This window comes from Canis aureus, chromosome 26, assembly GCF_053574225.1.
Source record: "Canis aureus isolate CA01 chromosome 26, VMU_Caureus_v.1.0, whole genome shotgun sequence".
Classification (NCBI taxonomy): domain Eukaryota; kingdom Metazoa; phylum Chordata; class Mammalia; order Carnivora; family Canidae; genus Canis; species Canis aureus.
In genome coordinates, this window is record NC_135636.1 from 8,580,819 (window position 1) to 8,596,300 (window position 15,482).

The 15,482-nt window shown below is 41.5% G+C and overlaps 1 protein-coding gene across 9 annotated transcripts in view; it reads right to left on the reverse strand.

Annotated features, from left to right (window-relative positions):
- CFAP61 (cilia and flagella associated protein 61) overlaps positions 1-15,482 on the reverse strand; it is a 276,395-nt gene that overhangs the window by 132,723 nt on the left and 128,190 nt on the right. For all 9 annotated transcript variants that reach the window (XM_077871988.1, XM_077871992.1, XM_077871989.1 and 6 more), the window contains one exon: positions 13,057-13,191. In XM_077871988.1, the coding sequence (XP_077728114.1) occupies positions 13,057-13,191 (135 nt within the window). The remainder of the gene's footprint in view (positions 1-13,056; positions 13,192-15,482) is intronic.

A 15,482-nucleotide genomic window follows, 5' to 3' on the forward strand; every position in this document is an offset into this window, starting at 1 on the left:
AAAATGCCTGGTTTAGTTTTTAAAATCAGCAATTATCTCTGGTTTCACTGGAGCACCAAACTGAGGGTCAGTGAATGTAGTGGTGAAAATGGGGATGGTTTTAGCCAGTGGAGCTTCACCACAGCGATCAGAGAGTGCTGCCTGAGACCCGCTCCCTGGCAGCATGGCTCCCTGGAGTTAAACACATAAACTACCATAAAAAAAACTCAGTTATAACAACTACCATGGTGATAATTTCAATGTGCTGAATTATATTACAAAAACAGAACAAACAAAAGCTGGGACATGATTGAAGATTGTGAGAAGTAGGAGCAATGGTATAGTATGTAATTTATGTTTATTACCAGGAGTTTCAACCGCCTGAGAGGCTCAGGCCTGCCTGCACTGTAGTTGAGTCATGTTTGAGATCTCAAACAAGTAGCAATAAAAAAAACCTTTATGGCTCCCAAGCTACTTCCATACCTGTTTATTCTACCCTTTTTTTTTCTTCTTGCTTATTAAGTTGGTTACCATGGATATTGTGACATCAGTAATCTTGACTCAGCTTAATGGTCTTGAGGCAACATACAGGATAAAGGTTTTTATTTTCCCTTAAAGAGGTTCGACCCCAGAGAACAGAGCCATGTGAGGACTGAGGCTTCAAGCTGCTCCTGCAACCAGGGCAACGTGCAGGGAGCAAGCACAGCGGGCTCCCTGGGCCAATGCAGCATGGGCCAGCAACCTGGGGCAGCCCGGAGCAGGGAAGGAAGATAGCCCAAGGCCCACTTACTCCTTTGCCTCTGATACCTAAATGCCATTTTGCCTTCCAAGTTGAGTGTGTAAATAAGGACAATTCAACTTAGACGGCTTTATAGAAATTAATTGTTGAAAACTTTTAACCCACCCAAGCTCAATGTGAATGTAAAACCTCTCTAGGTTCCTGGTTGGTTTGTCTGTTTCCCTAGTCTTTCATGTCTTTCAAGAAAGGATATCCTACTTTTAAAAACTAGAATTTATTCATTTTTAAAATAAATTTATTTCTTGTCATCATAGTAAGTTCCAATCCCCCTCCCCCTCCCCCTTAACCCAGTCCCCTCTGGGAACCATCAGTTTGTTCTCTACAGTTAAGAGTCTGGTTCTTGGTTTGTCTCTCTCTCTTTTTTCTTTTTCTTTTTTTTTTTTAAGGATTTAATTTATTTATTTATTTATTTATTTGAGAGCTAGCAAGAGAGAGAGCACAAGCAGGGAGGGGAGAGGGAGAAGCAGACTCCCCGCCAAGCAGAGAGCCCAACATGAGTCTCCATCACAGGACCCCGAGATCATGACCTGAGCTGAAGGCAGATGCTTAACCAACTGAGTCACCCAGGCACCCAAAGATGTTGTATCTCATTAATAAATTATAGTTTAAAAAGGAAAAAAAAGGGCTCCTGGGTGGCTCAGTTGGTTGTGTCTGCCTTCGGCTCAAGTCATGATCCCAGGGTTCTGGGATTGAGCCCTACATCAGATCCCTGATCAGTGAGGAGTCTGCTTCTCTCCCATTCTCCTTCTGTGCTCTCTCTCTCTCTCTCAAATAAATAAAATATTTGAAAAAAAAATAAGATATGACATCTAAAGCTTTCATGAAAAGACCTAAAAGTCAGATGTATAATATTTTAGAATATGTGCATCCACTGACATAAAATCACTTCATAATGAATGGAATTGTGTTTTTATAATTCCTCCTAGGGCCTGAGGGAATGGGCCAACCCTACAGAGGCCTTCTTGGTCATTATGAGGGGTGGACTATTTAATTTTAACAGATGCATTTCATTCCTGCCAAGTCCCTGTTGACTCATGACCTCTCCTGATCCTTCAGGCAGCAGCCAGGGACATTGGCCATTGGGTTGACATGCCATAGGAGAGTAAGTAGGCCAGTTCTCTACTTTTTCATTTCTTTTTTATTTTTTTATTTTTTCACTTTTTCATTTCAAAACTGATGGCAGATTGAGAGGGCTTTGAGTGTCAAAAAAGCCTGACTTTTGAGTATCAGAAGTCCGAGTTGATGCCTCAAATGACAGATTTCAAAAGAACACATGGTGACAGCAAAGTCTGTTGTCCCAAAACTAGAAGGAGGAGGAAAGTTGGAGGAAAAACCAGACAAGTATAGTACAGGCCTCTCCTTCCCTCTGGTTAAAGCCATAAAAGTGGAAGAAAATAAAAGGATCCTCCCAGAGCTTATGGAGAATAGAGGAGCAGAGGTATCTGTGCCTCACAGAGATGCCCCTGCCACCTGTTCTGAGAAGGGTGGAGATGGCTGAGGGTGGTGCCAGGTCAAGAAAAAAAGATGAGGCAGGTCATGAGCTTCTCAAAGCCCAGAAGGGTGCAGGAGGAAGAGAGGCAGAGAGGGAAGCAGAGAGAGTGAAGGGAAGAAAGAGAGGGGTGTAGGGAAGAGGGATATATATTGAGAAAGAGAGAAAGAGGACACTCCAGCCAACACCATGCCTGCCTCAAAGAGTTCTCAAGGCCATGAAGAGGGAATGTTCCACTGCAAGTAATAAGTGCCAGCTAGGCACCTGGATGTGAAAAGGGACGGACTGAGGACAAGCTGAAGTTCTGAAACCTTATGGATACCTGTGAGGACAGGCACAACCCAAGCACCAGACAATGGCCCCCACAACCCCTCCATGCCATCCATGATGCCATGAAACTTCATAGGTTCCTGAGAACTGTGATGTCTTCCCCACTCAAAATAATAAGAGGGAAAATTCCTGAATAGATGCCATTTACACTTTAAATGGTGAAATTTACTTGGAATTGGAGATTGCTTCTCCCATCAGGTGGAGTTGAGACTCCAAGCAGAGATTCAGTTGAGCCAGAAGAAAATGAGAAAATGGAAGATGGCCGTTTTATAGACCTCATTATCCGACTTGAAACATTTATATCTGACAATAAAAAAGAGGGTTTCCAGCATGTTGATGATTTACATAGATAAAGCAAACACAATGCAAAAGAGAAATCATCTTTTTAAAGTGAGGAATCATAACTTTCATTTTCAAATTCTAAAACTTGATTTTTTTAAAATTAAAGAAATAGTTTTACCTTTGACCTCCCAAAAACAATTCCTAGGAATTTACTGAAAGGAAATAATGATGAATGTGCTCAAAAATAAGGATGGACATGATAGCATTGTTCATAATGTTGCAATTTGGGAAAAAACTGAAATGACCAACATTAGGGAATTGTCTACAAACAACAGTGGTGAGTGAATCTTGGGATCTGGCATGAGGATCACGCAATCCCAAAGCCTGAGCCTAGCAGCTTCTGGCCTCGGGTAAGTTATGTCACACAAGATATCACAAGCATGAAGACAATGGATGCTGCATTCCAAAGAAGCTCCTCTTATACAAAATGTCAAAGCAGGTGGGCAAGTACTGGTTAAATGACTTTTAAACCCCTCATTCACAATGAAAATATAAAAGGGTAAGAAGAACAGATAAAAGAGAAGATTCTTTTGGAGCTTGCCTCAATGAGAAACGTTGATATGCTCTACCCTGAAGAGGAGACAGAGGGATGGCCTCGTCTTTCACTTTATATCTCAAGACAAGGGTTTGGGGTCCCTCAGAGATCCTCATGTGAGTTTCCACACTTAGTGGCCACAGTGGACTGGTATGTACTTTCTGCCCTACGGATCTGAAGGACACAATGGGCAGGCCAGCTGCTGCTGGGTGATGAAGGAAAGGTGGCCTGCAGTGGCAATCTGTTGACAGGTATGAACTTTTACTGTAGGTTCTTCCTATAGAGCCACCTTAAAGGAAAATTAAGATTCAGATCGCAGAGCTAGAGGGTGCACTGCCTGCAGTATGGGATGCAGGTGGGAGGCCCCTATTTACAGAATCTCTGAAGAAATCAAGTACCCGCAATGAGAAGAGGAGTCCAGTCCACAAAGCAGGAGCTAAACAATGACAGTAGCAGTCAAGTACAGATGTGCCTGTTCACCCAATGAGAAGAGGGGTCCAGTCCACAAAGCGGGAGCTATTCAATTGCAGTAGCAGTCAAGTACAGATGTGCCTGTTCCCCCAGCTGTTCCTCCCTGCCCTGGCCCCAGTTCCAAAAGAACCAGGAATATAGCTAAATAACAGGAAACTAACAAGCTTAAAAAAACAAACCCCTGAACTATATATAATGAGCTAAACAGATGTTAAATAAGTAGGGGGCATGATCAGTTAGAGAGAGGAGAACCTTTCTACCTTCCTTCCCCAGCTACGGGCCTCAGCAGCAGAAAGGGGAACTCTAATATTTGGATGAAAATTGAGTTTTGATTGTTACAGGAAATGAAACTGGATGGACATTTTGTGGAATGAAGATGAGGTTTTGTGATTTGGAGCAACCCACACAACTTTTGTTACCGAAAATTGACCATAAATGTCACAGGCCTTGCCCATTTTCCACCTGGGTATGGAGGAAAACCCACCATGGGGAGCATATTTACAGAGTGACGGAAGACAGAAATCAAGTGGCTTCATCATTATTCCCACAAGTCCTGCTGGGCTTAATGCCCTGTTATGTAACCAAACCTCTCCTAACCTGTTTCCTTCACTGCAAAATGGAGACAATGACACCCCAATTTCTGTGAGAACGGCGTGAGCCAATCCATGCAGGTGTGTGACACAGAGCCTGGCACAGAAAGTACTCATGGACCGTTAAGGGTTGCTCGTCACATAGCAAGCACAACCACTGAAAGGACACTTTGGAATACTTAGTAATGTGCAAAGACATTCATAATATATTTAGTGAAAGTGTGTTTCAAAGAAATACCAGATTTAATCACACTTTTTTCATATAAAATAAAAGTAAAAACAAAATATTAAAAAAGATAATCTGGAGATAGATAATTGCAGTTTTTTACAGATTTTCTTTCTATTGATTTTTCCTAAAGCTTCAACCATAAAAATTTATTGCTTTTGTAAGGACACTTTTTTTTTAGTCAAGAGGAAAAGATGTCAGTTCCTAAGTCAGCATCTGCAGCTCTAATTGTCCCCTTTGTCAATTTATATCCCTAGCTACTTTAAAATACACAAAGCAAAGCCTCCTGTTGATGCTGCCACGCCTTTCCTCCCTGAAGGCAGATTGTGAAGAAGCCACTTAGCTGTGAAGGCCAGTTCCTGCCCCAGGGAGTGCAGGTCCACCCAGGAGCTTTGGCTGGCCATGGCCCTCCAGAGCGCTGCAGCAAGCAGCTGATGTACCCTGAGGTGCTTCTGGACCTCCATGGAATTCATTACTCTGGCTCTGCAGGGAACGGATTGCATTTTTTTTCTTCCTACTAGGTTGTGGTAAGAACCCGATCAGCATCCAGGAAAGCCTCAGGATCTTCTTTTGCTATTGAGAGCTGTTTTAAAAGCAGTAACACTAGTAAAAGTGGACTCAAACAAAGGACATGTTGGTGGCTTAAAAATCAGAAGTCCTCCATTTCACTCTCGTGGTTTGGATGGACACTTTTCCCCCCTGCTGCTGGAGCTCTTCTAAATGTGCAAGCAGGCTAACGGGAGACTGATGAGTCAGAGAGGGTAAGGCAAGGAAGATAAGATCAGGAGAAATCAGATTTTAGAAAAATTTCTGCTTTCAAAATAACTAAAGTTATTAGTATGGGTGTACATTACCAAGCATGATGCTCTCCAGGAGTGGTGGGAAAGGCCCACCTCTGGACTGAAAGAGTAATTAGGTACATTGTCCACCCATGGCCTTGAGTTGACCATCACTTCACCACTTATTAGCAGGAATGTTGGGTCTAACCCAAGAATGAGAGAGTGCAAAAAAGTGCTGTCACTTGTATAAACAGTTTGAAAGTTCCTCAAAATGTTGAACATAGAGTTACCATATGAACATAAAGTTACCAGCAATTCCACTCCTAGGAATATACACCCAAGAGAAATAAAAACATATAGCCACATATAAACCTGTGCAAGAATGTTCATTTCAACATGGTGGAAACAACTCAAATGTCCACTGACTGATGAATGTATAAATAAAATGTAATATATATAATTGTATATATATACTATATATACTACATATAAAAATGTAGTATATATATTAATAATATATAATATAATAATATTATATATATAATAGAGTATTATTCAGCAATAAAAAGGAAACAAGTACGGATACACACAATAAAATGGATGAACCTTATAAACATGCTAAGTGAATGCAGACAGTCCCAAAATGCCACATTGTATAATTCTACTTACACAAAATTTCCAGAATAGGTAAATTCATTGAAACAGAAAGTAAGTTAGTAGTTGCCTAGGGGAAGGAGTGGATAGGGAGTGACTTTTCTGGGGTGACAAAAAACTTCTGAAATTAGATGGTGATGGTTACCCAGCTGTGTAATATACTAAAAACCAATCAATTGTACAATTTAAACTGGTGAATTGTATGGTATATGACTTAGGTCTCAATAAAGCTGTTAAAGAGAAAGAGAAAAAAAAAAGAGAAAGAGAGGTAGGGAGAGAGGGAGGGAAGGAGATATTGATTTTCCTACAATATCTATTCTAGAAAATGAGGATAAGATGTAGGATTGATTTTTGATGATGCTGAGTCTGTTAAGAAGTAACTTTACTTTTCACAGTTTCTTAGCTTATCACACCCTGAAGAACTCATTTGAGTTCACTTAATTGAGCACTTTCTTTTTATTTTTTTAAGATTTTATTTATTTATTCATGAGAGACAGAGAGAGAGAGAGGCAGAGACACAGGCAGAGGGAGAAGCAGGCCCATGCAGGGAGCCTGACGTGGGACTTGATCTGGGATCTCCAGGACCAGGCCCTGGGCTGAAGGCAGCACTAAACCGCTGAGCCACCTGGGCTGCCCCACTTGAGCACTTTCTAAGAACACTGTGAAGTCACATGTAGCATGGAACTGAATATGGAGAAATTTGTAACAACATAACCTATGAATGGGATCCTAATTTTTTCCCTCCTTTCCCAACAGCTGCCACTATAATTTCAAATGTGTTGCAACAATAAGCTGGAGAGAGAAGTGCTGACAGCCTGATCAGCTGGTGTCTATAAATTGACCCCGGCACACCAACTTGGCCCTGTGCATCTGCTCCTTCCCAACAGAGCTCAGTTGGGGTCAGGCCGGCCTGGAATCAGACTCAAGAATGAAGGACTTAGCCAGGAGGAAAATCCAAACCTCTCCAGGGAAAAGCCAATTATCTGTGGGTCACCTTTTGATTAGGTAGCTGGTGCCAAAGATCTGGGAAATCCCAAAAGCTCTGTGGTTTGGCTTTCCTACAATGAGTTGTGGTAGCAGCACTTCTACTTTTTAGGTCAGAGTATATATATGCCATATATATATGGTTGAAGGCAGGTGCTCTGGTATCCAATTGCCTGGATCTGAAACTCTGTCAATGAACTAGTCTTTGGACAAGTCATTTACCCTCCTCCGCAAGCCTGTTTTCTTTAGGTACATGGAAGAGGGAAGTAGAAGTTACTATTTACAAGTGCTGATGTGAGCATGAAATGGGATGATTCACGGGTGGCCTTTAGTAAGAGTTCAATACTGTCAGTAGAAGTAGTTGCTGTTGTTATTATTTTGTAACCTTTCTAAGAGGAAAGAATTATGAGAATAATGAGAACAAGTCAGGCTGATGTAGATGTATATACTGTATATTATACTAAACTAGATAATGTTCAGAGAATTGGAATGAAATGACCATGGAACTTGCACTGTTCAAAGAAAAAAAGAACTCATGAAGGAATCTATGAGAATTACTTTAAAATGTCAGAGTACAGGGTTCACCATAAATAGCAAACACACCTCCTATAGGTAGCACCAACAGCTGAAGAAACGGCTTGAAAAAAGCACACTTTACTCCTGGGAAGTGATTTAAAGTGCGTTAATTTCATTTCAAGATACTATCACCATGGTCACCTTAAGATGATCAGTGCATATACGATGTTGAAAAACACATATATGTGTTTTTAGCAGCCTCTACTGAGGAGATGCTAACAGGCTGATTTTAAAACACACCCACGCACCCTGACCACAAGTACAACCAAGGAAGTCTAACCCACAGACAGCAAAAGTTTCCAAGTTTGAAGAAGGGGTTGGGGAACAATTAGGCTGGGGAAAATCTAGCAGGTGCTGGGAGAATAATGCAATTTCCTAGGGGAGCAGATGTACAAATGAAACAGTATCCAGTAACAGTCCATCAGATGGTAATTATAGCTGGACCGGGGAAGAACAGCCAAGATGAAAAGGGACAATTCAAAGAGTAACTGAATGCCAGTGAGTGACATCTTCCTGAGAGATCACATACCAGGAAAAAGCAGGCCAGCACTTAGTTTGGAGAAGGGGGGGTTAAATAAACCGTCATTTTCCTTTGTAGAAGGACAAAAGGAAAATGGAAGCCTCAAAGAATTCATTAGTCAAGATTTAAAAAGATCATTGCTAATAAACCACCACAAAAAATAATAACAGGTACTGATTGCCCTGAAAGTAGGATTCCTGTATCATCTGAAAGATGATGGCTTGCTTCGGTCCCAAAAATTTTGTGAAAAAAGAAAAGAGAAAAGAAAAGAAAAGAAAAGAAAAGAAAAGAAAAGAAAAGAAAAGAAAAGAAAAGAAAAGAAAGGAAAAGAAAGGAAAAGAAAGGAAAAGAAAGGAAAAGAAAGGAAAAGAAAAGAAAAGAAAAGAAGAAAAGAAAAGAAAAGAAAAGAAAAGAAAAGAAAAGAAAAGAAAAGAAAAGAAAAGAAAAGAAAACTAATTCACACTATAAACCAGGAGGAAGAACTAAAGACACTGGAGTGGATGATAGGGAGCATCTATGATACTGAAGCAAGGGTAGGAGCTGTTTCAGTTCCAAGCAGATTTTCTGGTATTTCATACCACAAATAAGACTCATTTGCAATCATGGTCTTAGAAAGGAAACGGTGCCTTGGAACACATTCCCTACCAAGTGATTGTGCAGACCCCAATGTGGCTACTCCTCCCGAGTCTGCCTCTCGATACATGGGCCAGTGTGGCCTTCTCCTGTCCCTAGTTTAACTGGCCCAACCAGTCCCGCATTAATACTGACACTAGCCTGTAAGCTCCCAGAAGGCAGGGGTCATAGTTATCTTTGAATCCCTATATAGGAGCAGGAAAGGAAAGAAAACAGAGCCACTCCAAAGTACACATGGCTCAAATTGCTTCACAGTCTTTAATTAATATGGACATTCAATTAATTCAGCTGAATTTTGAGTGTTTCCCTGATCACAGTTTTCATGCATGTGGGCCATATGCTGATTCATCTAATAAAAATTCTCATCACAATAGTTCTCACAATGTGAGGCCAAGATGGCCAATTCAAGCTGAGAAATGAGTCCTCGAAGCCTGTCTTGGAAGAAAAAAGCCTTCTCTTTTATCCATGAATTGGCCCTGGTTGACTTGGTCATGGTTATGGTCTTGGTCAGGAAAAAGCCTTCTCTCTTATCCATGAATCAGCCCTGGTTGACTGTGGAGATATGATGAATCTTTGGAGATATTATGACGAATCTTAAAATATTACTTCTGTAATGTGTGATGAAAATCACTTATGTGTTTTCCCAACATGAAGCATGCTGTCAATTAATAATAACAGTAGTGAAGATACTATGGCAAGGACACCTATCATCCAAACCAGGCAGAAACCACCAGAGCCTTGAGGTGGGGTGGGGGCATATTTCCCTGCCATCCAGTGATGAATTTCAATCACTGCTGGCTTGTGCCAGATTCAAATTGGCAACCCACTGAGATGAAACACTCTCTATCCCATTACTCATGCCTGGAGTGATCTGTTCCCTTGAAGACTGGCTTCCTAGGAGAGAGCAAGGGAATGGATGGTCACTCTGAAATGGCTTAAGTAGGATAAAAGGTATGAAAGGCAAGTGCCCAGCCCGAGAAATGTGCGGACATGGTGAGGGAGCCATATAGCCACCATGTGCTAGGGATGATATCAAACTTAAAGGGAAAACAAAAGGAGTTCATTTAGTAATGACAGTCACTCAATTTCACAAAGTTCAATGGCTGCAACACTATTGCTCTGCTAAGAAAACAATGTTCTTAGGACTGTATAGAAATTCCTCCTAAAAAATTTTTATTTGGCTCTCCTTGTCTCAGATAATTGGCCTAAAATGTTAAATCCACCTAAAATGTTGAAAAGAAAAAACTAATTTAAAATAATATAGCAATTTAACTTTTGAATATCCAGGCCCAACCCATGTGGATTATAGTCTTGATAGTCCTGTGATCAGACTTCTAAGATTTCTAAATTTTTTTTACTAAATCTTGTTTGCTAAATCTACATCCTTACTGAAATCTTCTCAAGGAGGAATACAATAAATGGCAGCAGAAGAAACACTTCTGCTGAACACAAAATTCACTGATACAATAAACAATGCAGCACAACACAGCAGGTACCGAGCATCAGTCCCACCCAGCTGGTAAGTGGCTATCTTCTTGCACCAGTGATTTAAACAATACATCTTCTGCTGTGCCTTGAATTGAGCCAGGGCTTTTTTTTTTCTTGGGGGGGGGGGGGGGGACACAGCACACCAAGGTCATCACAGAAAGGGTTACTAAATGTAAGTAATGATTTCAACTCACAACCTGGAAAGTCAATGATAAGATGGTTTTGCATGAAACAAAATGTCTTCTCTGGCTTTCTCCCTACCTGGAGCTCTAGGCTCTGAAGACTCCTGGGGGTTGGGGTGAGGGAGAAGGTCCTGGTGTTCAGGAAAACACTGCTCTTCATAACCAGGTGACAGCTCTAGATTCCTCCCCTTCCTTGGACTGGCTTAAGGTGCCAGACCCATGTGAGGGATTCTCCTCACCCAGTAATATGGTCTATCCATCCTTGAAAGAGGCTCAGCAGTGTCTGCATAAGGGCAGCATCTCTTATCCTTACCCTGATCTGTCATAGAAGCTGCATCCTTGTGTAGGGTGCACCTTCTCCTGGTATCAGCATGACTCTATATGAGCTATGTTTCATTGAGCAATAGAAGAAGTCACCCTCTCTGACCTCAAGGCACTCTTTTTGTGCCAAACCTATGAGTCTTGGCTTTCATTCCAAAGGAGTCAAATCCCAGGATCTGTACACAAAAACAGATCATCTGGTGGCCATCTCAAAGGTCCTCCAGATGGGCTCGGGCACTCTTACCTTTAGCATGGACAGAGCGTGAGCTGCAATGTTGTGGGTCCTGCTACCTAGATCATACCTCTGATCCTGGATGAAATATTTGTATCTGAAAATTGCTTCAAAATGATAAGAAGGGAGGAGAAGTGGGTGGAGGTGCAGAAGATCCAAAATTGGCCAAGAATTACAACTGGAAAGTTTTGAAGCTAAGTGCCAAGTATCTGGAAGTTTCAGTGCTGCTCAACATGTGGTCTAAGACAGGTGCCCATCTGCAAATTGTCATTGGCCTTCATAGAGACTGAGAAGAAGCATTCAGCAGCTTTTTTTTTTTTTAATTTTTTTATTTATTTATGATAGTCACAGAGAGAGAGAGAGAGAGAGGCAGAGACACAGGCAGAGGGAGAAGCAGGCTCCATGCACCGGGAGCCTGATGTGGGATTCGATCCCGGGTCTCCAGGATCGCGCCCTGGGCCAAAGGCAGGCGCCAAACCGCTACGCCACCCAGGGATCCCCATTCAGCAGCTTTTATAACAATTGGACAGAGTAATTCTGTGTCTGTTAAGTCTAAAAACAAAATAATTGAACTTGAATTTTGTCTCTCTTTGTTTTAAAACTCGTTTTTAAGGAATTCACCTGTTATAAAACTATTAGTCTATGATGGATTGTACATTTATAAAAAAGAAGATAAGGTCCTTCAGCACAGACAGTATGAGAAGCCCTGTTTTATCCGGTTCTCTCTCTACTTTGTTGGTACATGCTTGACATTTTCCACAATAAAGAGGATGGGAAAGGACTGCTATTGATTTTTAGTTACTCAAATATAAATTTAGAACTTATCAGGAAAGAAATATAAATGCATTGTCTGTTTTACAAATGTAAAGATGAATCTGAATTTAAGCAGCCTTGGTTACTGCAAGCAGGTGTCACCAGGCCCCACGTAGGGCAGCCATATGCAGAGTGGGACCTGGGGCAGTAGGGTGATACTTCCTGCAGCACTGAGGGTTGGGGTGAGGGAGAAGGTCCTGGTGTTCAGGACTTCTGAACTTCTGAGTTCAGACTGCTTCTTCTCAGTCTCTATGAAGGCCCACGCTGTTTCTTTGAGCACCATATCTAGTAACTCCTTGGCTACCTTTCAGAGCTTAAACCTTCCAATTTTCCTCTTCCCTCTCTCACAATGGACAAATGTCAGCACACTGAGGAAATTTTTTTCTGCCTTATTTAAACAGGAGTGTATACAAATACTATAAGCCTACATATGTCAGTCAACTTGACAAAAAAATGTTTCTTCCAGTTAATACATTGAACACGGCCCTGTGTGCACACACATGTATATTTCCATTGAAAGTGCAATCCAGGTTCTATTTTGGTTTCTTCTGTTCTAGTAGTAAAAGCATCACAGGGTGGTTCATTTTAAGGTTAAGCCCCGTGCCACCACCAGGGCAGCTAATATGATCCTGTTAATCATCCTGACTCCCCACAGAGGAGTTAAAAGAAACTCAGCTTAGGACCCAAACATGTCAAAGACAGCCAGCTCTACTTTCTCTGTCTGCCTGACTTGTGAATGACCACTTTTGCCTGGCGGACAAAACATCAGTGGAAAGGGGAAAGCTGCCTTTGAGGAAGAAGAAAGAAGCAGAAATATGCAGAGAGTTTGACTCCAAGCCACTTATGCTGAGATGAAGCTGAGCCCATAAAGTGTCCCTGTGGTGTCTGTCATCCAGGGATCAAGAGGCCACTCCTGTTTCAGGTTTCGGTGAAATAACCACCTAAGGGAAAGGGCAGCAGGGGTGCCTCACAGGGCACCCCGTCAGGGCGTGAGCTCCAGGCTCCCTGTAATTAAGCAGCAGCCTGCTCCCGAGAAGAGAGTGCTGCCACCCCATCTGCCACGCCCGCGCGCTGGCACGGCGCCTCCCTGCCTGCTGCCGCCCGGCTACCCACCGGATCCTTGGAGACCGCCTTTGATGGAGCGTTGATGCCAAGCTTTTCCAGAGGATAGACAATCTGTCGTCGAGGCCGCACGGGAACCAAGTAATGAAGGGCGGATGTCAGGGAGTGGGCAGAGGAGCTCTGGAACTGAAAGACAGCAATCTCTGTTTTAGGGGAGAGAATGTCAGAGCAGCGCAGCACAGATGCCTGTGTGCGGCTTTACAAATACAAAAGTCTGAACTCGGCCAAATCGGAGAGGGGGGAAAAATCAGCAAATAAACAAACATACTCTTCGAGCAGAGGAATGAATTGTAGATAATGCCTGACACTAATGAAGATAATTACGAGAGTAATTACATTACTATCTCTGTGGGAATGACAGATAAACAAGTGGTTTGGTTTATGGGATTTTTCAATACAAGTATTTTCCCCAGGAGGATATTCTTCTCCATAGTGATCATGAATCAGCTTGATTTGACCCCATTAAGCTGTGTTATCTGCGTCCTGTTAACCTTTGCGTGTTTGGCACAAGCTGCTTTAAGAAAGCATGGAGATAAAAATGTCATTTGTGGGGAGGCTGAGCACGGAAGTGGAAATCCTCCTGTTTGTGAAAGTCACAGCTACTTCGACTGGACCTTTGTTGATAAAATAAGTGCTTTAAAACAAAAAGATGAAACCGGAATGTGGGGTGGGGGTAGGGAAACTGGATCATATTATTTTGATTTATATTAACGCTAAATTATGTGCCGGATTTATGCTTACCGTAACAGACTACAATAAATCATATTTTAGGAGAATGTGTTAAATATTCATTTTACCCCATTTTTAAAACTTGGCAGAGAAAACTGAACATGGTGATTTTTATTCCTTTCACATTTATGCAATCTGAGGGGGTTCTAGTGAAACTAACTCAGGGTATTTCAACCATTTAAACCTTAAAAGTAACACCAAAGTCTGTAATGATATATTTATGGAATTCAAACTGGAAAATGAAGCAAGTAAAATTCAACTAAAACTAGGTGTAGTTTAATAAATAAGATGGTTTACAGTTGATTCTTCTGCTCTTTGAAACCAACCACCTCCCTGCCCCCCAACCCCACCACCCCACTACACACACACACACACACACACACACACACACACACACACACCTGGGCCCAGGCATTTTTAAGAGTTTCCAAAAGGGATTTCTAAAATCTTTCACCATGGAACTTGACACCCTCACTTTACACACTGAAAAATAGAACCCAGGAATTCCTAACTAGAGTTCTGCTTTTATGCCTGGAGGATCTCTCAGTAAATGTCCTAGCAGGAGTGGATAAGGAAAATCATCTTCATGATGTGAGCCCCATGTTCACTTTTACTATAGTCAAGTAAAAGTAAATAGTCAAGTCAAGTAAATCTGCTATTTATAGCAGATTTTGGAAATTCTTACCTAAATTATCTGTTTCTACTTCCCACACTGGTTTAAAGGTGTATGTGTGAATCTCTTGAAAGTGCAGAGTGAGAGGAAAAATCTATCTCCAAATGTGTTTCTATATCCTATGTGAAATAGTGCATAGTTTATTCTAGACTCTATATGATTGAGGTTAGTATATGAACATTCAATGAAATGTCAAAGATACTATTTTTTACTACAGATGCAAAAGGACTTTCTGGACCAATTGGGCACATACATGCAGGCAATGTCATGAATAAAAAGTAAGAATTTAATATCACATCCTGAAGGTCACCACATTGGTGACTGGTCAAATGCAAAGTAAAAAGAAAATGTGCGGGACCAGGATTTTCCAGCAAAACCATTACTTTTCCATCTCCTTAAGTTCAAATGTAGGACATTCACATGGCTATCGCATGCATTTTGAAAGGAAAAAATCGTTAGTAGAGCATATTCTACATCTCACTGAAAATCTTTTCCATGTTTTTTTCTTCTTCCTCATTCCCTCTGTACTTCCCCAAAAGGCTTTTGTTAAATAAGAAACATTGGCAAAATTACTGGTTGTGGGAATGTACTGATAGACTTTAGACTATTTCTAAATTTAGTAAATAAGATTATGTTTAAGATCTGCTTAGTTCATTTACGGTAAGACAGAAGTGTGACAACATCTTGGACTCTGGGCAGAGCATGAGAAAGATTTTGGCCATGAATGGGATGTGATGGGACAACTTCTAGCTGGCCGAGTGATTGAATCTCATCACCTCTCAAGTCCACATGGAGCAGAGGACCAGTTGTCAGTGTCATGGATCGACTTGCCAGAAATAATACCTTGAGAAGTCAGCTTGAAGAGATCCTTGCCTGTGGCACAATCAAGACGCTGTGTGTGTGTGTGTGTGTGTGTGTGTGTACACATTGATGTGTGCATGCACACATGTATGTGACTCTTCTAGACACTGGACTGGGACGCAGATTTGAACAAGTCAGAAGAACACTTCTGCTT